This window comes from Epithele typhae, assembly GCF_022376455.1.
Source record: "Epithele typhae strain CBS 203.58 chromosome Unknown BXZ73scaffold_42, whole genome shotgun sequence".
NCBI classification, from domain to species: Eukaryota; Fungi; Basidiomycota; class Agaricomycetes; order Polyporales; family Epitheliaceae; genus Epithele; species Epithele typhae.
In genome coordinates, this window is record NW_025954233.1 from 139,303 (window position 1) to 160,290 (window position 20,988).

Genomic DNA, 20,988 nt, shown 5'->3' on the forward strand with positions numbered 1-20,988 from the left:
TTGCGATGAGTACACGCACCTTGATCGAGGTCTCTGCGGACGTGAGCTCCCGAACTTGGCGTTCCAGACCTTGGTGCTCTTGACGAGCTTGCTTCAAGTCCGAGCGCAGAGTCTGGATCTCTGAGTCACGCTGAACGGCATCCTCCTGTAGTCGGCTAACCACGCCCATGAGATCTCGCTTCTCCCGCTCCGTCTCATCCACACGTTGCCGCAGCGTCTGCGCCTCTACAGAAGAGGTCGACTGAGAGTTGGACAGAGTATCCAAGCCAGCTTGGAGCTTTGCACGCTCAGCAGCTATATGCGCTGGGATGAGGGGCTTATCTTCCTCGATGACGCAAATACGCACCAAAGGTGTCTCTTTCTTGCTTGATGTTTGCTAGCTCCTTCTGCACGGCCTCCAGCGTGGTTCCCAATTCTGACGTCGCGGTTTCGCGGTCTTGAATGGCTTGGTCGAGCTCGACCTCCTTGCGCTGGACCTCGGCACGTGCACCCTCCACCTCACGTTGGGCCGCGTCGGATGATTCGACTTGTTCGGTTAGTATCCGATACAAAGAGGCGATGAAGTCAGGAGTAGGAGTGGTGAAGTCGGAGTCAGGGAGTAAGGAGGACAATAGGTCCAGGTCGATGTCCTCGGGAACGTCGACCTTCATGATGGCGGGGGTGGGGGGCGCGTCTTCGGCGGCCGCGGCCGCGGCGTTCTTACTTTTTCTGCGGGTCTTCATCATGGCGGGCCAGGACCCGGAGGTGCAGTGGAAACACAGAGGACAAGGCTCGGTGGCGCGTAGTGCGCCGCGTGAAGTTGTTTGTCTGTATTTGGCAATGGCTTTGGATTTCAATACGCGCAAACACTGAGTGCTACTTACGTCGGTCACGTGGGTGGCCTAACCCGCGTCGCGAAGTGTACGAGCCGAAGACAGCGGCCAGCGACAACATCTCTCTCTTCTGCCACCTCTCCTCCTCCTCCTTCTCCTCGCTTTCCGACCGCTACGTGACGACCCAGTTTTTCGAGCACCATGTCATTCTTCAATTCCATTGGGTGCGTCCAGCACGCGAAACGACCCACCGTCTGAATCGATACTCATCGCGGGGTTCGGTAGCCGTTCTATGCAGCGTAACCAGCGCCCTCCTAGACGCTCTACTACTCCCACCTCAGCCAACTTCCCATCTACAGACTCTTTGCCACCCCCGACCCCGACGAGTCCGTCGGGGCAGAAGCCTCTGTACCTATGCAGCCCCTTCGTCGAGGCGGCGCTCGTCAAGGGCAACTTCAAAACGATCGTCATGCTGCCAAAGTATGCGGATGTGATGGAGTGGGTTGCGGTGAACAGTGCGTCATCATTTTCTACGCTTTGCTCTACGCCTGAATAGTACGCTCCGCCCTCTGCTGTCTCGGTCTGTAGTCTTCGACTTCTATACCAACCTCAACCAATTCTACGGGGTGCTGGCTGAATGCTGCACGGCCCAGTCGTGCCCATCTATGTCTGCAGGCCCCAGGTGCGTGGTTATCTTCTAGGAGTCCTCTTACCGATTGACCGGCATTTCAGCCTCAACTACACCTGGATCAACCAAGACCGCAAAAGCGTGCAGCTCCCCGCGCCCACCTACGTGGACTACGTGATGACCTGGGTTCAAAACCTCCTCGACGACGAGTCTGTCTTCCCCACCAAGTCCGGTGCGTCAACGCGGTCGCCGCGCGTCCTCGCGTCGCCATGCTGACAGCACGCCTGCCCCTCCGTCTTCGACACACCTCGCCAACTACGACCTGCGACTAGGCCGCGACTTCTCATCGAGCTTCCCCTCGACTGTCAAGCACGTCTACCGCCAGCTGCTCCGCGTCTTTGCGCACCTCTACCACGCGCACTACCCCCAGATCCTCCACCTCCGCTCCGAGGGCCACTTCAACTCCCTCTTCGCACATTTCCTCGCGTTCGGCAAGGAGTACGAGCTCCTAGACGTCAAGGACATCAAGGGCCAGCCCGGCGCGCTCGTCGGCGTGGGCGCGCTGTGGGAGAAGTGGAAGGAGATGGGCATCCTCGGCGAGTCGTCCTAAGCGCAGGTGGGGAACGGGGCACGGACGGCAGCGAATTCATAGGACTATAGACGGGTCGGCGGGACGAGCCATGTCTTAGGACGGTCGGTTCGTCGGATACCATGCATCGATCACGACAAACATCACAGGCGGCTCTAGCGTGGCGTCAACGGGGTCACCTTGGGCATGTACCATACATTACAGCAGTCGGCCCGAAGGGAATGCAACCAAACGAGCATACGTGCTACGATGACGACAGAATAGTATCAGTACTGCGATCCGGCTCGGGAACACTGAAGAACAATCCGCGCGGCCCCAACAGGACTCGGTTGACCCTACCGCCTCGCGCCATCCAAATGTACATCCCATCGTCCTCTTCGACAATCTCCATCACCCGAACCGGCTGGATGTTCATGTCGTTCGCGGGGCACACTGGTGAAGGCAGTGGCTCGCCTGTGCGCAAAGACCAGATGGGAAGCTTGCGGTCTGTGGCACCTGCGAACAGGAAATCTTCTCCCGGATCCACGGTGATGCCCTAAGCGCACCAGTTCGTTATCAAACACTCACTGCCATGAGTCGATTGGTTCTTACCAGTTTCGTGTCGACAGTTTGAGGGTGACCGCAGAACTGCAGCAATGGTGTGTTGCCGCGTATAAACCGCAAGTCGTGAGTCTCTAGCTATCAATGCACCAATGGGTGTGTGGTTCTCGTCAATAAAGCGGTGCGAAGACGGATGGATCCACCGCGGTACACACGTCTCCACGCATGGTCCGAACCAATAGTGCGTTTTCGTGAACGACGCGCAGGTAGTCGACGGAGGCGCTGGCGAGACCCCAGTTACTGCTAGAGGGAGGTCGAGCCGCCGTCATGTTCACGAGAAGGTCGGTCTTGCCCACGGATTCGCGAGAATCCCAACGATCCACGATTCCGTTGCGCATCCCTAGGTAGGTGATGTGCTATCCGAGTCAATTCACTATCAGTACTACACCGCCGGGAAAGGATGGTGTTCCTGACCTCGTTCTGTTGGCACATGGCCAGCACATCGCTGGTGCGGGGTATGCGTGTGTATTCGTCCCTCTCGGCTGCGTCCGGAAAGTACAACGCGGCTTTACGGCCACCGAGGGTTGCCTTCCGTCCGTGGGCTTCACCGCACCACACGTCGGCGCATATCTTCGGTGGGAGTACGCGTATTATCCATGTCCTGCGTTGCTCATGGTAAGCGGCTGATGATCATCGTCAACTCAAGACCATGTAACAAACTCCATCATATCTTCTCGGGCGACGAGGAGACGAGCGCCGGGAGGTCCTAACGAGGTCACCCTAGGTTTGAGTTACAGTATTGGTATGTTCCTCAGTGATGCATGGCACCTACATGCATATTTCGCCCGACCCACTGACGGAGGTTATCTGTGCCATGTGAATGGTTCACCCTCTCGCAACGACGCTGTGGTGGCACTTACCTGCGATCGAACACCGAACTCGGGCATCGCTACCTCGGGGTCCTTTGTTTCAATGGAATACAACCAGCCGGTGATGTCACCGACAAGGATTTTCTTGTCTTTTGGAGGTCCCTGACGGCAGGTCAGAGTCTAGCTGAACTGCAGCACGGTGGGGGCGGTAGCGAGATGGCATACCCTCGTGCACAATCCTACGGCGAGACCACCCAGTGACACGGGTGCACTCGCCTGATCAAGCTTGCAATCCGAAAGCTGCTGTGCACGTATCTTACTGCAGCAACGCATGAACTGGAACTCTTCTTGAGAATGCAGAGCGAAATATGCGTACTGCTTGGACCGGCCCCGCTGGAGGCTCAGCGCGGACTCCCGAAATCCGTTCCATACGTCCCACGTAGTGCTGGTTCTGGCTGAAGACCCTGCATGGTGTCGTTTCGATGGAGGAGTGTCCGAATCGGATTCTGCTCCGTGTGTCCTTGGACGCGGACGCGGCCTTTGTCGGTTGTCATTACGCGCGGAAGGTGGGATGGGCCTTGAAACGGCGCCGGCTGGTTTGGACGATATGGGGAAGTACCTCTTCTTCTCTTCATCCCAGTAGAGACCCGGAAGATCCAGAGGCATGTTTGCTATGCAGTTCGCAACCTCGAAAGGAGTGTCGAAAGCAAAACACCACTGACTCTGGTGGCGCAGATGAGAACGCACCGGGCCGGGCTCGATCGGGACCCTCGCAATCGGGGTGCGCGTCGGATGCGCAGTTGAGGCACTCGGAAGGCCGCTTGGGAAGTCTCGTCGCGCCGAGGCTTCTTCTCCCCCCTGCCTCCCCCCACCAGCTCAACCCTCTTCTCAGCTCTGTCTCGCGCAGGCTGGTTCTGCAGCTGGTATCCGTCGCTCCTTTTCCCCTCCATTCGCACTCTACCGTCCTCCGCGCCGCCCCACCTTTGCTTCCGACCCTCACCGGCCCCCTCTGCCAACCCGCAAACCTGGCCCGCCCACGCTCAAGCATCCCTCTCCCCAGTCTCAAGTCATGGACGCATCTCCGCGTTCGTCGACGGACTCAGACCGCGACAGCTTCGTCTCCGGTCGCAGTTCCCCGCTGAACGGCTTCGACTCTTCCGCTGCCCTCATCCTCGTCCCCGACGTCGCCTCCCCCTCTTCAACCACCAGCCTTACTTTCAACTTCGATGTCGACGGCGAAGGCGACGATGCTTCAATAGAGGTCGACGAGGCGGAGCTCCAGCTCGCGCGCGTACGCTCCTCAGCCATCCCCCCTCTCTCATCCTTCAGCGCATTCCTCTACCTCTTGGCTCCGTACCTTCGCCTCGGCGTACTGCTCGTACCTGCAACAGGGCTGCCGACGCGGGTTGCGGTGCCCACACTCCTGCTTTTTGCCGCCCTCTCAGCCTTCACTCGTCAGATCTGGTACATGCTTGCGAGATATGTACGCCGCGCGGACATGGAAGAAATCGTTCTTGAGACGTTTGCACGAGGGCGCGGCAAACAGTCTCGGCGCGCAGCATTGCGACAAGCCGTACGGTCCTCCGGGACAGTGTTTAGGATAATCCTGACTGCGTTGTATCTCAGATGTGCGTTCACGTTATGCAACTATGTTTGGACGGAGGCTCATTGTACTGTTTACAGATGCCGTGGACCTCTTGCTGCCGTGCTTCCCGGACGCGCTTGTGATTCCGTCTCGGGCGATTGCCACTATCATCCTGGCTGCATTTGTCGCACCAATCTATGCCGCTACATCGCTTGCGTCTCGCCGAGTCGTGCGGACAACTTGGATTTCGGTAGTCGTTTATGTGGCCTGGTTCTCGGTCACCACCTATATGCATGCTAAGCACATCATGGTGCCGACCTGGAATCCCCAGTCTCTTGGCCAGCTGTGGCAAGGAATCCGTGCGTGTCTTTGATATTCTCTCAGCACGACCGAACCTTATTCATTCGACGAGTTCATAGCGGCCTTGGCGTTCACCTTCACCACTACCTCCACTGTACCTCTATACGCCTCCTTGAAAGGCACTATTGACCCCCTCAACATCAAATCAAGACGCCTACAATCATTCAAGCTTTTGTCTGTATTGTCTGTTGCCATTTCTGCAGCCTTCATCCTGCCTCTCGCAGTCTTTGGAGCGTCGCTTCGCCCTCGGGTACGTAACATCGTCTGGGCCTGTGAGACATCGCATACTCACGTACGCTCAACAGGGGTTCAGTCTCCCGACCCCAGATCTTCAGACCACCGTGTCGGTCTTTGCTGCCTGTTCGCTCATCCTCTCCATCCCGGCCCTACTCATCCCCAGCCCCGCGATTCCCCTCCCTTACACGCTCCGCCGCGCTTTCCCCTCCCTCTCCAAAGTTCTCATCTACCTTCTCGCACTTTGCCTCTCCGTCCTTCCTGCTCGCGTTTCGCGAGTTGGGAGCGACGTCATCCTCGTGCTAGCATTCCTCAGCACCTATGTCGTCCCCGCCCTGCTCCACATCGTCATTCACAACTTCCGCCAGCCGCTCTCGATCGTTGTCCCGCCCACTACCCCGACGGTCGGGCACTTCGTCGAGCCGAGCGAGAGTCTCTCGGACGAGCTCCTGCAGGCGAAGGAGCGCACGCTCCAGCGTCGCCGGCTCTGGCGCCGACTCATCTGGGACGTCGGCGTATGGGTGCTTCTGCTGCCAGTGGGCGGTGGTGGCGTCGTGTGGGCCGCCGGCCGCATTGCTGGGCGTTGGTGACTGTGTCGCTGTGTGGTGTAAGATTTAGGATAGTAGGCGGATGTACGCTGAGGTTGACATGGACACTGCTGTCCATGATCTACGGACGACCGCGGGAGCACTCCGAGACTGGTCCCGGTGGAGGCGTTGTGTCTGGACTTCGCTAGTAATACTGAATAAGTAGTATAGGTCCTCGGCCCGAACTTTCCTCCCTCCCTCTCGTGGTCGCTACATTGTATTCTCATCTGCGGTAGTGAACGTTCCTACAGACGTTCGACGCTCGGCTTGTTTTACTAGCTCGTATGCATCTCGATTTGTTTACCTCCTTAACCATCCCGCTGCCACTTGCCACTTACGCTGTTGGTGTTGAAAAACTGGGAAACAAGGTCTATGTTGTCGTGATACACATTGTCGCCCTTCCATTCGGACGCCTTCACGTTCGAAATTTGGATGCAAGCAATCTGACGCAAATCACTCAAGATGCGCCTCGGGTCGCGGCCTATTTGCCCCCGAATAGCGTAGCGTCGAAGCCCCGTCCCCAAGAGCCTCTCCGACGGTGCTATGCTCCGCATCCCGCCAACGCACCTCTCTGCCACTCTCTTTCTTCTTCCACATCCCCCCCCCCGCCCTCCGACGCCAGCCTGGTCGCGCACAAATTTGCTATGAACGCCGACGCAGACTCTCTCCCACAGAAGTCGTCTCCGAATCGCCTCCTGCGGTCCGCATTCAATGCCCAACCACCGAGCTGGAAGGCGGAGCTCCCCGACGTACCCGTTGTTCTCAAACCAGTCAACCGCACCGTCGCAAGCCCGGAGCAGGTCACCGTCCTCCGCGCCTGGTACGAGAAAACGGGCCCAGAACCGACGAAGGCGGAGATGAATGAGGCGTCGTCTGAAACTGGCCTGTATGCGTCCTCCTTCTCTCTCTCTCCCTTACATCATGGGGTCAGCGAGCTCCCGAACTGACCTGTCCTCGTAGGAACCCGAAGTGGATTCGGAACTGGATTGGACGACAGCGGCGGAAGAGGCCGTCACCGACCAAGAGCAAAGGGACGCGGAAATACTCGTTGAGCCCGAAGCCCACGCCCTGGCCGACGCACGGAGACTCGAGGGGTACTGGGGCTCAAGTTGCTGGCTGGCCCATGGAGGCGGAGCAATTCTCACCACCGTCGACGGCCACAGAGGAGACTTCAACCGACTCACTGAAAGCTCAACCGCTTCTCATAGGCAACCCTGTTTCTCTGTCTGCACCGCCGTTTGGCTGTGGCGAACCCTCTGGCGGCATGGATGCATCTGGACAATTCGACTCGGACTTACCTCCATCCGAGCTCTCTGATGCGGCCCGTCTGTACGATGACGTGCGTTCTCGTCCTCCAAACGAACGTCCGACGGTGCCGTCCGTCGCTTCCGACCCCCTCGCCCCTCGAACGTTGCGCGAAGCAGAGCTCGTCGCCGCATATATGAACTCCTGCTCCGCCACTGCGCCCCTAGACACTCTCGTCATGCCCCACCTAGACCTCGATTTCTCCTGCGACCCCACGGTCTCCCAGCTCGCGTTCCTGCATAGTGTTCTCTACGAGCCCTTCCAACCGTCTCCCGCTTTAGACGTGCCTCTCCCCCTGCCGGTCAACGCTTCGGATGACCTGGACTCGCTGTCTCATATGCTGCCGATGGACAACATCCCTGACCTTTGGTACCCGCCACTCGACCCGTCTACGTCCACGTCCACGCCCACGCCCGAGGCGGAGTCGGCTATTGACCATCCCGCACACACCCCAGTGGCGTACCAGATAGAACTCTCGAGGTTGGCGACATGGTACAAGAGCATGCAAGACGCGGGCGCAAGTGTCTCCTTCGGGGAGTCTAGCTCACTGCGCGCTGTGGCGAACGCTGTTGGTGGTACATACGTGTCCTTGGTGGATCACCGTGAGTGTTTCACTCGTCCTGCCCGTCATAACCTAGTGGCTGAGCCCTTGACAGATATGGACGACGTCCGCCGTTGTCTAGAGAATGTCAATGCAACGGCTGACACTCCTCGTTCTCTGCATTCCTCCGGGTCCAGCGTGGACGGGGACAGCGAGGATGAGGAGGAAGCGGTTACGCCGTCAGAGGAGATGCAGTTCACGTTTGGGCTTTTCGAGGAGTACGAGTCGTCCGCTTCTTGGGCGCAGGAAAAGGGCAAGGGTGTTGAAGGCGCCGGCACTGTATGAGATATCCAGCCGTCCGCCGCGCACGTCCCGCCAGGTTCGGGACGTCACAGCCTACGCCATGTCGCATGTCGAATCCGTGAATTTGTAAAAATGCTGATCGTAATACAATATGGTCTGCTCTCTTCCGATCCCCTATCGCGCGAACGGAGGGTCTACCGCAACGACTGGAGTGACGGCGGACATAGGTCCATGGGGAGCGACTGAGCGACCTACAAGTGCACATTAGTTTGTGCCACGGCGTACTAACCAATGCAGATGGCGAACTCACCTTGCGCATCACATCCTCCCCGCCGACCTCCCACCCCGTTTCGGCGATGGGAAGCATGCTGTCCTGGACGAGCCGCGTGACGAGCGCGCCTGCCCCAAACCGGTCCCCCGCGGCTTTCCGCCACCTGAGCAAGCCCGCGAGCAGCTTCCGCTGACGCATGAGCACCCGTTGGCGAGCAGGTACTGCGGCGGGGTCAAATCTGGCCTGGACTTGGCCGACACGGAGCACTTCGATGAACGGCTTCAGGACGTCCTCGGTGTGCGTGACGGCATCCACGTAGATCGCATTTGTGGCCTTGAGAAGTAGCTCGAGCTTCGGGTGGTCGGAGGGGACGGAGAGTGAGAGCTCGTCGAGGAGGTCGAGGAGGCGGCGGAGGGCGACGGCGGAGTGCGCGTCCAGCGCGCCAGCTGTTATCAGCGCGGCGAGGCGGGGGAGCGCGGCTGTGGTGAGCATCGCGGAGACGAGGTCGCCGTCGGGGCCGAGCGGCGGCTCGTCGTCCTCTTCGTCTACTCCTGCGTCGTCGGGGGACGGGCGCGAGTAGGTGTAGAGCGCGCCGTACCAGCTGAACGAGTCCAGGCTCCGCGGGCGCTGTGCAATGCGTCGTGAGCGGCCTCAACAGGAGAGGCTTGACGAAATACTCACCTCAAGCGGGTTCCACCCAAGCATCTCCAGCCGTACCCAGAACTCCCATGCACCGATCATGGCGAGCCCGCCCCACGCACCCGTATACACGTCAGCAAACTTGGCCCGCCACTCCCCGAACCACTTCCCCAGCCCCGCAGCGGGGTTGCGGAACCCCTCGGCCTTGACGTCCGCCATGAGCGCGGCGCCGTCCGCCACGAGCCGCCCCATCGCCGTCCGATAGTCCTCGTTGTCGCCTGCTGGGAGTGTCGCATCGGTCGAGTACCCCTCTTCGTCGGACGCAGCCTGCTTCGTGTTGGTCGCGCGGCGAAGCGTGCGACGTGCCTGTCGGGCCTGAAGGCGCGACTGACGCGCTGCGGGGGACGTCGTGGAGGGGAGGGAGCGGCCGAGCTCGTCGACAACGTCTTCGGCGGGGGCAAGGGATGTGGGGACGCCGAGGAAGGTGACGAGGTCGTCTTCGTCCTCGGCCTTACGGCGTTGGGCGATAATACCTGCGCGCTCTTTGAGGATATTGATGTGCTCCTCTTCCAGCTTCTCTAGGGGAGGAAACTGCGAAAACTCAACGACCTTTGAAATGACTAGTAGTGAAGGCACGTACCTTCTCGTCGAGGAACGTGGCCATGCTCTCTATCCACTCCCTGAACGCGTCGAACCAGCTGCGCTTATCCTCGGCCTTGGCGATCATCTCACGCATCTCCTTTTCTCGCTGGTCGAGGATGCGCTGCTCTTCCCCGAGCTTGGCCATTGTCGCAGAGTGTTCGGCATGTGAAGTTGTCAATTCTGACATCGACTTAGTGAGACGTGCCATGGCGCCAGGCATAGTAGGTATGGGTGTAGCCATTGGTACTGTAGGCAGTCAGAAGCGAATGTGACACCAAGAGGGTGGGCTTACTTGGCGCAGGTTTGTACACTGGTTTAGGTGCAGGCTCTACCGACTCCGCCCGCAGGCCTCCTCGTCGGAGCTGCTCTTGCTCCCACTCCTTGGTCTCTTCGTCTTCCTCCTCTCTGACGGGGAACGTTAGTCATACCTCCCGAGCGACGGCATATGCATACTTACGCATCGACGATCATGTCATTCATCTCGACCCTCCTCTTCTGAGCCTCTTTCTTCCTCGACTTCTTCCCAAGCGCAATTCTCTCTTGAGCGCTGGTATACTCGGCGAATTCTGCAGCGTATTTAGTCACCTACTTGTCCAAAAAGCCAAAACATACCATCATCAGCGTCTCCAAGCTCGTCGTCTTCTCTCATCAATCTACTTTCTGGATGAGGACCCCGCGAGAAGTCATCTTGTTTTGCGAGTGAGAGTGAGATGTAGTCCTCGCTGCCTTTATTGGCGCGGAGACGTTCTCTTTTTTGTTTGGCTGACAGAATAGACGAGGCGGAGGGTATTGCTGTCTCTGATTGTTCGTCTGCGCATGGATTCAGCAGCGGAGTCTCGACTACACATGATATCTGCTCACCTGTGATCGCTGAGAACTGAGACGGATCGTCAACGTCCATAGACACGTCTGTATCCAGCGCACTTGAATGCAGTGAGGGCCGCGCAGAGGGTGTGCTCGCTTTCAGCTCGTTGAGATATGCCGCATCGTACGTGGGACCCGATGTTTGTTGCGGTGTAAACGATGAGGATGAGACCCTAGAGGTACAAGTGAAGAATGAGAACCGCGGTCGACAATTGAGAGCTTGCGCTCGAGCTTCCATGCACACATTGACGGAGGGAGCTTTGTGAACTGGTCTCATTCGCCGGATTTCTGTATGAACTGTGTAGATGGAAGCTCGAGCACAACATCTGCATCGACCGGTAGTAGACTAACGCTCACCCTGTTGAAGCCTTTCCTTTCGCAAGGTTGCTGCTCAAGACTCCCTTCTTGAGCTTGAAGGTCTCTCCAGCTTCCTCCTAAACGCGACGCACCTATCAGAGATCACCGCTAACCAGATGCCATAGGTCTCACCTCTTCGTCGCCCCCGAAGCTCAAAGCAGATTTTGCTTTTGTGCGAGTCTTCCTCTTGACTTTGGCTGCCAGCGCACTTGGCGACTCCGAGACCTCGGCATCTCCTCCGTCCACTACGGTGGCCTCCGCCTCTGGGGTCGAGACACGAGCGCGTTGCGTTGCCTTCCCTTTGCGCTTGAACACTACCGGAGCATTCGACATTGGTGCACCAAAAACGAAGCGGTCACAAAGCAGCAGTTGGGGTCGTGTGCAAGTCGGGGCAGAGAGCTCAGAGGAGGTAGGTTGTGGTGCCTGTAAACACCTTTCGAGGCTGCAGATCGCGAAATGGGCGAAATCCCAGAAGCGCTGAACGGTCACGTGATTGTGTAACAAAACTCCGCGAAAGTCAATTGATTCCCACGGTATCAGCTTGACTAGAACCGCGATGTCGTCGCGTCCCAAGCCAAGACCTCGCGCGCGCGCTCCTCTCGCCCCTCAACCTCCCTCCACCTCCAATGCGCAGTCCAGCGCTTCGTCAGACCTCGCCTCACAACCTACTCTGAGTGCTCTTGAACAAGAGGACGCTTTTTTTATCCGCAAGCGTGATCCCAAGGACTGGGCATTGCTCCGAAAAGCAGCCGCAGCTGCGGGTGAGTACTTCCAGCTCACGTGTTTCCCATCACATCCCTGCCAACACGCCCCCTGCTCCGCGTGTGTAGAAACCAATGGCCGCAAGCGGAAGTCCAGCGACGAGAGTTCGGAAGAGGAAGAGGACACACCTCGGGTCCGCAATAACAAGAAGAAGAAAGCGCCTCTCAAGAAGCAAAGTCAGCTCGACTGGACAAAGCAGAAGCCTGCAGACATTATGTGAGTTCTCAATGTACTAGTGTTTCCTCCCGTGGCTTGCGCCTCCTTCTCAATCACTCGAGATATGCGTGGTTGTATCCCAGGACCAATATGCTGGGGTACTCTACTTCCATCGTCGATCATGTCTGACCACTCTTTCGCAGCCTCTCCTCGGATTCTGACGATGACTTCGAGATCCTCGAAGGAAAGATGCGATCACGAACAACAGACGATGAAGAAGACGAGGCCCCTCGGACGGGCAGGCTGAGACGGCAACGCAGCCGTTCACTCACCCCGCCTCCTGCCTTGTCCCAATACGAGATCCAGCGGGCTAGGGATGCTGTCAAGTACGTCCGCGTGCAGTTCTTCGAGCCATGCGCTTATATTGTCTGTATCTTAGCCAATTCGTTGGGATGCACCGTCGAGCCCCTTCTCCCACCGATGATACGGACGAATCGATTGGTGCGGTGGTCCTCGATCCAGAACTAGCTTTGATCGCGCAACAGGCAAAGCAGGAGGCTGCGCTGGCTTACACAACGGCTCCTCGAGTCAACGACAACTCGGACATCGTTAAGCTCAAAGTCGTCTGGAGGCCCCATCCACTCAATCCCAACGGTCGACAAGAACAATGGGAATTTACGCAGAAGCGGGTGAGTACCCGACCCACTTCTCATTGTCCTATCCTAAATCCTTGGGTTTAGCACGACAACTTCTTCTTGCTATTCTCTGACATTGCCGACACTGCGGGGATACCGGAAAGCAACCTGGTTGTGTGCTTCAACGGCAAACAAGTCTTCCCGTCTTCCAACCCCTTCGGTATGGGGATCTGGTCGGAAGCTGAGTTTGGTGAGTTTATTCGACTACCCCCCTACATCTTGCCTAACATGGCTGTGAACAAGATGGGTGCGACAGGGTGACATATGAGCACATCCAGAAGAACAAGAGGGTGCGGTCACCTTCGGTGATCCCTCATGACAGTCACGATTTCCAACGGGATCGTTCTGCATCGCTCGAGATGCTGAGTGAAGCTGAAGCGGAGAACGACGGAGGCGCCGCGGAGTACGAACATGAGCCAGAAGAAGAGACACCTGGCCAGGCTTTCCACCTAACCGTACGTTCCGCGAAGACCTCCGGTGACATTTCGCTCCTTGTTCGGCCGACCACCAAATGCGGCGCTATCGTACGCGCGTTCCTCAAGAAGGCTGGCCTCGACAGCCAGTACTCAGCCAACCCGTTGCCCGTCAAGGGACGCGGTAAGCGTGGCGCAGCGGCCGTGCGGAAGATGCCAGCCTTGAGCGTCGATGGCGACAAGATGGGCAGTGACGTGGAGATCGGAGAGGCCGACTTGGAGGATGGGGACATGGTGGAGGTTGTCGATCTGTGAGCGCAGGATTTTGTTGCCGTTTCTTTGCTATGGCTCGCTTTATGTTTGTCTCTTGATGTTGGTACTGGTTTTTCGCGCCGTCTACTGCACAATCCCCCCTAATGGCGTACAGTACATTGATACCTATTCCCAGTGAAACGATAGACTCTGTTCTCATAGTCTGCAAATCACTATCAAAGGCTCAAGCTCGTGATCGCGCACTTGACAACGCCAGGAGGCACCATGTCCTTGCCCTCGACCTGAACGTAAACCCGCCAGGTCTTCAGCGCCTTGTCCTTTGAGCAGACGATGAATCTAGCGCCCGTCGGCGCAGTGGGGACGATGTATCCGCCTTGTATCGACCAGTTGTGGGGAGGTTCATCGGCATCGAAGATGAGGGCACCGTACGGATCATTGGGGTTGATTCTGAGGTAGAGAGGCGTCGCGTCCGATCGCGAATTCTCGTCGGAGTCCTTATGTAGGGCGATCGTCCCACCGTTCGTGCTCCCAAAGGTGAAGTACCCCGCCGACGATGCAGGCCCCAGGATCGCTACTCCGTCTGCCCGTGCAGGTGCGTTTGTACTCGCACAACGGAAATATGGATAGGGCGCTTACCTTCGTTCTGCAAGAAATAGCCTCCTGTGCGTATCCGTGAACCCCTTAATGGTGCTGGCTCCCTGTCCTGCTTGTCAAGTGCGGTCGGCACGGCATCTTCGTCCGCAGTCGCGGTCACCGTCACCGTAGTGATCGACGCCGGGATGCATTGCGAGAACTCTGCGTCGGACAGGTGAGTGTGTGGTTATATGACGGAGCAAGCGGACTTACCCTCAGTGATCTGGGCGCATACAGCTCCTGCCACGCAAGCCGTGCTCCCCGTCCTGTCGTGTTAACGGGTGACATTAAATACACGGCCGCAGTAGAAGGTCATATACGGTGCGTACCAGTCCATACCTCCACACTGTGAGAAGATCGCTGACAGAGGTGCCGCGGCGGCCAGACAAGACAGGCCCAGTGCAGCGGCGATGGCGCGGGTCTTCATCTTGGAGGCCACAGCGCAGATAGGAGGGTCCTAGACTCTGCCCACATCGCCCACGAACTTTATGTGCTCCTCGGTCGGACTATCAACGGCGGACGCAAGGCAACATACCGCGCGGTTTGCGATCTGCTGATGTACGCAGCGAGGTTTTTCCACCGATACTAGGTCTCAAAAGGGTGCGAACGACGTGCGGGCGACTGTGCCACGTCGTCGCGAGGCCCGAGGACTCGAGTTTGAATTCTGTGACGGATGCAGTGGGCCGCGTTCTTTATATAGGGCTCGGGGCGCCCACATCGCACGTCGCCGCGGGGGCTTTCCACCCAGCGTGCTGACGAAGGATGCTCAGCGCTCAGCCTCAGATGAATGTACTTCACGGCTTCCACACGGCAACAGGTCGGTCCCGAATATTCAAAGCATGAAGCTGCTCGAGCCAAGTACAAATCCCCGTGATAACCACATCACACTTTCACCAGCTTTAAAGCAAGCTATACGTAGGTGTTCATAGTGCAGTGGAATCATGCCGCACTCACTCAGACGCTGCAAATGCAGGCGTATCTCGGATGCATGGGCCAACATGTGGACATCTCAAGTATCGCCACAGGTATGGCTAAATGTTCAGAACGTGGCAGGCGTCGCTCAACTCAACGAGAACGTATCCGTCGTTCCGACTGCCGCCATTGTCCAGGTTTAAATGGACGAGAAGTCTTCCTATGCACATTTGTCGGAACGGGATCATGTCTAGTGCCGTCGTACTTCCAGCTTCGGATCCATTGCAGGAATGCAGTAAGATGTTGCTCATATCCGCAGGAATTTTGCCGTCAACCGGCACAACGCACCGAGGGGAGGGCATCCGACGCGCAGCAGCGGAGCGGAAGGAGGTTTCTACGGCTCGCCCCAGTCCGTTCACAAATCCGACCGGATATCCAAATCCTTCCCTCAACGCCTACCATACTCTCATATCCGACATGGCAATCTCAGGGGCAAGCATGTTACCAGACGGATATAAAATCCCCGTCGTTCGCCCGCCAAAAGTCAGCACGGCTCACTTCTTCAACCCTCTCACCCTCTCACCTTCCTTCTCTATTTCTTTTATCCTCATCTCGGAAATCCTATTCTTCATCATGGTCTTCACCAGTCAACATGTCCCCAAGCTCTCCTACGGCGACACCCTCTCCTATACCGACCGCAGCTATCGCGTTCTGGACTGCCTGGGGCACGGCTCCTTCGGCGTCGTCTACGCTGCCCTCGAGCTCCGCGAGGGCAACAAGCCCCCCATCCCCCGCGCGATCAAGATCATGCGAAACGACAACATCATCCTCCCCCTGCACCACCTCCGCGAAATCACCACGCACTTGGACGTCTCCAAGGCGTGCCACGTCGCGACGCTCGACCACGTCTTCTGGAACAGGTCCTACATCTACCTCGTCATGGACTACTACTCCGGGGGCAACCTCTACGACTTCCTGCGCCTGCGCCGCTGGCAGCCCGTCGCGGGCAACACCCCCGAGCTCAAGCGCGTCTTCCTCCAGATCCTCGACGGCGTCGCGGCGTGCCACGCCAAGTGCATCGCGCACACGGACCTGAAGCTCACGAACGTGCTCGTCAGCGGGCCCGACATGGCGCACGTCGCGCTCACCGACTTCGGGCTCGCGAACCGCGAGCTGCACACGGACGCGTTCGGGCGCGGGACGCCGCAGTTCTTGTGTCCCGGTGCGTCTCTCTCTCTCTCTCGTGCCCGAGCTTTCGAACGTGGTCCTGACCGAGTGCCCCCAACGCGCAGAGGCGATCACGATGCCCTCCACCGGGCTCTACAACTCCGAGCGGAACGACATCTGGGCGCTCGCCGTCCTCCTCGTCCACCTCGCCACCGGCCGGCTGCCGTGGCACCGCGCGTGCGCGGCGGACGACCCGAACTTCCGCGCGTTCTGCGCCGCGCCCGAGGCGTTCCTCGCCACCGCGCTCCCGCTCGCGCCCGCGCTCGCGGCGGTCCTCCGCCAGGCGCTCGCGCTCGACCCGCTCGCCGCGCTGCCGCTCGCGGGGCTCCGGCGCGCGATCGTCCGCCTCGACTCGTTCTGGCAGACCGAGGCGGAGATCGCGCAGGGGAGCGGGCACGTGCGGGACGTCTGGAGCGCGTACAGGTACGGGGTGGGGCAGCCGGCGGACGCGGACGGGCACCACCCGGCGTACCTGGAGCTTCCGCCTGTGGTCAGGCCGGTTGTGGTGGAGGAGGTTGTGGTGGAGGTCAAGAAGGTGACTCCGAAGAGTCTGCCTCCACTCACCGGCTCGGGCAGCACCGGAGAGGACAGCGAGGGACCGGCGTCGGAGTTGTTCAAGTTGTCGCACATCGTCCGCATCGCGCAAGGGCTCTGGGGCGACAAGGCGGAAGGGAAGGGGGTCTTCGAGGATTTGACCATGGAGGCCCGGGTTGAGTGCGTCGCATAGAGCACTCAGCACGTTATTACAGTACGCACGGTCGCTGGCGACCTATAGATGCGATACCACACATCACCTTGAGCTCTCATTGTATAATACTACTTACACGCATACCAAACACATTTATAAACTTTCCCATAAATCGGTTTCTCGATCACATACTCGAGTGATTAGTCCCCGGGTAGGCCGGCCCGCTGCTGTGATGACGCAACAGGCGGCGTTTCCGCAGGTGCTGTCTCTTGAACTGGGACGACCGTCTTCGTTGGCTCGTCTGTTTCCTTCCCCACGACCCTCTCTTTCATAACAAAACACGCCGTATGCATGCACGCCAAGATTTTTTTATCGCTGTCAAGATGTTTCGTCGACTGAATACTCTCACGTCCGACATGTCCTGCAAGTCTCAAGGCAGCTTGGCCTGCTGCGCATCCCTGGAAAGTCCTTCAACGACGAGCGATCCACCACGCGAAGTAGTCTCGACACGGCGTGTGAGGTCCGTGCTCTCACCCTCGCTCTCTCGGCGTGCGTGTATTTCCGCGATCTGCACCTCTCCCGCTGCGCAGTGGCACCCGGTCGTCCCCACACTCCGCGTCTGCGCTGCTTGTTAGCTACATTGCCTATACCGCGTCCCAATGATCCCCGTCTAACACCAGTGTGGGTCCTCGCCCCCGAATCCTCGCCCCCACCCTGCGCAGTCGACCCCGCCAAGACTGCTCCGACTGCCTTCGGGCTCCCAGCGTCCAAAGTTCGTCTCCTGTCAGCTCTCGACTGTTCGGCGTCCCACGTACGCTAAATATGTGTCCTCCACAGCTCCAGAAACAAAGTTCCGGTCTCGCCTCTGCCTTAGTGGCCTCCGCCCCCGCCACCGTTCCGAAGTCGAACAGCATTCGCATCAGGCGGGTATTTATACCGCCTGACGTGCCGCATGTTGGGGCCCAAGCGCGGCCTCGACCCACGCGCACCAGCCTCCCGCGTGCAGTAGGGCGGGGATAGGCCGTCTGAGCCCCCCGCCAAATCCGAACGTCTCGTTCAACTCGCTCAATCGTCGAGCTTCCGACGCCTGCCGAGGTGCGTGGTATCCCCGCCCAGTGCACCGCACGTTCGTCCAATCTCCAACTCTATCGCCCTGTGATCTACAGTGGAGGACGAAGAACGCGCCGTCGCTCCCGTCCGGTGCTGTCGGCGTAGAGTAGCGCACGCTCCCGTCCTGTCGCGGATCGCGCGGCGGCGCGACTGAGGTACTGAGGCCTGCTTTCTCCCGACATGGACGGCGTGCGAGCGCCACCCCCGTTATTGCGGCGCACGAGGGCGCTGCTGCTTTGGCCTCTTCCCATCGTCTCCAGGTCCCGCTTCCATCCGCCGGGGCTTGTTGCTCGTGCTATTCAGTAAAACTCACATGACTATCAGCGAGGATCTAATCTACTGTCTAGGCGGTTCCGATTGGGGCATCCCATTCAACATGTTCAGTCAAGTCGGCACTCTGGCCCGCCTAAGTCCGACGCTCGTCAAGTGTGGGCTGGCGTGCACCTAAACACGGGAGTGCGCTCCCACCAGGATCTCATGTCTCTTGCGGTTGTTGACGTCACTTCTTCATGACCTCCTCATGACCTCTGTGCGGATGCAATTCGCCTTCGAAGCACATTCGAGTCTTGCAGTTGACAATAGTGAGCGTGATTCTCTGTTGTGTCGCATCCTCTCGACGTAATATCTCACCGCTTCTAGCGCAACTCTCGCCGTTGTCCAATATGATAGATATCTAAGTTCCGAGACCCGAGAGCACCGAGGTTCTCTTTGCCGCACAAGCCCAGACCGCGCTCTCAGCTCAACTGCCCAGCCGTCCCGCGTCCCGAACCCGCCCGAACCCAATCTGCCTGGCACGTCCGCGACAGCTGCCGCCAACAGATCTCAGCGTGCAGACGAGAACATATGGGAGTCAGACCGGCAAGAAGCCCGCGCGCCCTCGGCAAACGCGAGCAGAGAATAGAAGTCAGACAGCCCCAAGCTGCACAAATGCAGGCACACGGCCACCGCCCAGCCTCGGAGTGCCCGAGCCTCGACTCTCGAGGGCTGCAGTCTGCGCAGACGTCGCATCAATCTGCTACTTATCTCTCCCTTGCCGGGAGCGGGAGCCTGGACCCCGGTTTCGGTCGGCTCGAAAGTCGAGCACTCACGCCGGCGTCCGGAAGCCATGTCAGGAACGCCGTCCGGGTCCCGCTCCGGCCGCACCACCGAAGCCCGGCCTCGTGACGCTGGGCTGCGTGGACGAGATTTTTTGGAGCCTCTGCAGCGTGCAACACTTAGCGGCACATGGCGCCCTCGTCAACGTCGCAGAGCAGCGCCAAGCACCCGTAGCGATATCACACCTTCGGCTTCAAGCTCACCCACTGCAGGACTGGTGGTTGACGGTGAACCCGAAGCGCAGACTCGATCGTCACGTCGTTCTTCTTCCAACTTCCAAGTTTTCGCTCGACGGACGGGCGCCAGCGAGAAAGCAACAGCCGGCACGCGCCATCGACGGTGCATGTTGCGATAATTGACATCAATTAATGTTGCTGCGATCGCGACGACGCCGCGGGATCAAAGGTGGACGGATGAATCATCTGCGGTGGTGGACACTGGATGGTCGCGCTCCTGTCGAGCGAGAGCGCGCGGACTTGGTTTTGCATTGAAGGGCGCACGCACCAGACGTGGCAGAGGAGGTATCGCAAGATAGGTCGGGCTCGAACTTGGGGTAGGGTGGGCGCGCAGATAGATTTAAAGACGGTGATAACGATAGTAGCTGGAGTACAGTTCGAGTTCGCAATCTGCGCGGCCGATATACACGCGACGGAGTTCGCCGCGCCGATTACGCACCGTCCGACGAGGGCGTCGACGGACGGGGGTGAGGGGGAGCGGGCATGGGTCGGGGCCGGGGTCGGGACGAGTCTGGACGAGCACGCGGTCATCAGCTTCCGAGACTCTAATGACAATGGACGCAGGGAAGGGACCGGGACAGGGGCGGGGAGCAAAGGCGGCCCGATGCACGCTGCCGGATGGACGGGGGAAGGCGGTGCGCAGGCAGGCAGGGCAGGGTGCTCACCTGGAACCAACGGGACAAGATCGGCGCGGGAGGGGGTTACGGTGTGCGCGCGGAGGGGAGGGCGGCGGACGGGGCGCGTTCACCAGTCGGCGACGGTGACCCAGGCCTCGGGCTCGCGGGCCTCGACCTGTGGGGCAGAAAGGGCGAGCGTTGAGTACGGGCGTGCGGATCGGGAAAGGTGTGGCGCGCGGGCGCGCGGAGATCGTCTCTACGCGAGGCGGTCGGCGGGAGCGGGAGCACTTGACTCACCGGGGTCGCCTGGACGGCGGAGAAGGCGGTCACGACGACGGCGACGGCGGCGAGGAGGTAGCGGAGGGAGAGCATTGTTGTTCGTGCGGACGGGCGGAGGCGGAGCGAGGGAGGGAGGGGTGTGCGCTTGGGAGGGCGGGCAGGAGGGGAGCGAGGTGCGGGGAGTGCGCCTTTTGTATCGCAGGGCCCGGCTTGGGCGAGTGCAGAAGAGGACGCCTGGGAGCATCGCCGGGCAGCCGGACGGTCCGCGAGCAATCCCCGCCCGCCCGCGTCTGCCCTGACCACCCCCGCGCCGCCGCCCCGGCACGCGCGCCTCCAAGACCGGTGCGTGTCCTGCCCGCCCGGGCTGCGAACGCCCTCGAATGCCGCAGCGCACGCCCGCCCGTCCCTGCGCGCGGGCAAACATCCATCCTCCGCTGCGCTGCCCGTGTTCCTGATCGACGGCCTAGATCTCCTAAATATTCGGCTAACAAGCCCGACGCGAATATTACGAGGCCGTTGCCCCGCGACGAAACAGCAATGTCGCCCTGCCGCGCAGAAACCCTGTTCCAGTGCCCCGGCGAATGGGCCCAGTTCAATTTAGCTCACCGACCGGGATTTCGAGTCCCACACGCACCAGTCCTCGCTGAGGGCTCGAAAGAGGCTTTCGGACGGCCTAGCGGGACCTTTTTTTTGCGCGCCCCCGCAGCGGCATGCGACCGTCGCGCTCGCAGCCGCCACAGCTCACCCGCCCGAACACGGTTTTTGC

General features: G+C 59.4%; 8 protein-coding genes across 8 annotated transcripts; 5 read left to right on the forward strand and 3 right to left on the reverse strand.

Annotated features, from left to right (window-relative positions):
- Nucleotides 1-1,013: 1,013 nt before the first annotated feature.
- BXZ73DRAFT_91296 (Mob1/phocein) lies at nucleotides 1,014-2,050 on the forward strand (the record flags this gene model as incomplete). Its single annotated transcript, XM_048025926.1, has 5 exons — nucleotides 1,014-1,036; nucleotides 1,098-1,327; nucleotides 1,401-1,494; nucleotides 1,545-1,672; nucleotides 1,773-2,050. 5 exons carry the CDS (start codon nucleotides 1,014-1,016, stop codon nucleotides 2,048-2,050), a joined length of 753 nt encoding a protein of 250 aa, XP_047875592.1.
- Nucleotides 2,051-2,273: 223 nt separating this feature from the next.
- BXZ73DRAFT_50469 (uncharacterized protein) lies at nucleotides 2,274-4,104 on the reverse strand (the record flags this gene model as incomplete). Its single annotated transcript, XM_048020439.1, has 7 exons — nucleotides 2,274-2,564; nucleotides 2,621-2,707; nucleotides 2,785-2,985; nucleotides 3,044-3,230; nucleotides 3,290-3,349; nucleotides 3,473-3,600; nucleotides 3,664-4,104. 7 exons carry the CDS (start codon nucleotides 4,102-4,104, stop codon nucleotides 2,274-2,276), a joined length of 1,395 nt encoding a protein of 464 aa, XP_047875593.1.
- Nucleotides 4,105-4,507: 403 nt separating this feature from the next.
- BXZ73DRAFT_50582 (uncharacterized protein) lies at nucleotides 4,508-6,207 on the forward strand (the record flags this gene model as incomplete). Its single annotated transcript, XM_048020461.1, has 4 exons — nucleotides 4,508-5,066; nucleotides 5,122-5,382; nucleotides 5,443-5,633; nucleotides 5,689-6,207. 4 exons carry the CDS (start codon nucleotides 4,508-4,510, stop codon nucleotides 6,205-6,207), a joined length of 1,530 nt encoding a protein of 509 aa, XP_047875594.1.
- Nucleotides 6,208-6,848: 641 nt separating this feature from the next.
- BXZ73DRAFT_103591 (uncharacterized protein) lies at nucleotides 6,849-8,395 on the forward strand (the record flags this gene model as incomplete). Its single annotated transcript, XM_048015626.1, has 3 exons — nucleotides 6,849-7,090; nucleotides 7,165-8,111; nucleotides 8,166-8,395. The coding sequence occupies 3 exons, from the start codon at nucleotides 6,849-6,851 to the stop codon at nucleotides 8,393-8,395; spliced, it is 1,419 nt and encodes a 472-aa protein (XP_047875595.1).
- Nucleotides 8,396-8,547: 152 nt separating this feature from the next.
- On the reverse strand, nucleotides 8,548-11,459 carry BXZ73DRAFT_91298 (GCFC-domain-containing protein; the record flags this gene model as incomplete). The annotated part of the gene is made up of 10 exons (XM_048025927.1): nucleotides 8,548-8,604; nucleotides 8,664-9,251; nucleotides 9,306-9,854; nucleotides 9,904-10,151; nucleotides 10,198-10,310; nucleotides 10,363-10,471; nucleotides 10,518-10,745; nucleotides 10,767-10,942; nucleotides 11,127-11,200; nucleotides 11,259-11,459. 10 exons carry the CDS (start codon nucleotides 11,457-11,459, stop codon nucleotides 8,548-8,550), a joined length of 2,343 nt encoding a protein of 780 aa, XP_047875596.1.
- Nucleotides 11,460-11,682: 223 nt separating this feature from the next.
- Nucleotides 11,683-13,467, forward strand: BXZ73DRAFT_50619 (uncharacterized protein; the record flags this gene model as incomplete). Its single annotated transcript, XM_048020472.1, has 5 exons — nucleotides 11,683-12,104; nucleotides 12,248-12,430; nucleotides 12,484-12,733; nucleotides 12,785-12,929; nucleotides 12,983-13,467. 5 exons carry the CDS (start codon nucleotides 11,683-11,685, stop codon nucleotides 13,465-13,467), a joined length of 1,485 nt encoding a protein of 494 aa, XP_047875597.1.
- Nucleotides 13,468-13,640: 173 nt separating this feature from the next.
- BXZ73DRAFT_103594 (uncharacterized protein) lies at nucleotides 13,641-14,485 on the reverse strand (the record flags this gene model as incomplete). Its single annotated transcript, XM_048015627.1, has 4 exons — nucleotides 13,641-14,005; nucleotides 14,062-14,220; nucleotides 14,272-14,324; nucleotides 14,388-14,485. 4 exons carry the CDS (start codon nucleotides 14,483-14,485, stop codon nucleotides 13,641-13,643), a joined length of 675 nt encoding a protein of 224 aa, XP_047875598.1.
- A 1,118-nt stretch (nucleotides 14,486-15,603) lies between these two features.
- Nucleotides 15,604-16,924, forward strand: BXZ73DRAFT_79275 (kinase-like domain-containing protein; the record flags this gene model as incomplete). The annotated part of the gene is made up of 2 exons (XM_048023051.1): nucleotides 15,604-16,192; nucleotides 16,263-16,924. 2 exons carry the CDS (start codon nucleotides 15,604-15,606, stop codon nucleotides 16,922-16,924), a joined length of 1,251 nt encoding a protein of 416 aa, XP_047875599.1.
- Between the last annotated feature and the right edge of the window lie 4,064 nt (nucleotides 16,925-20,988).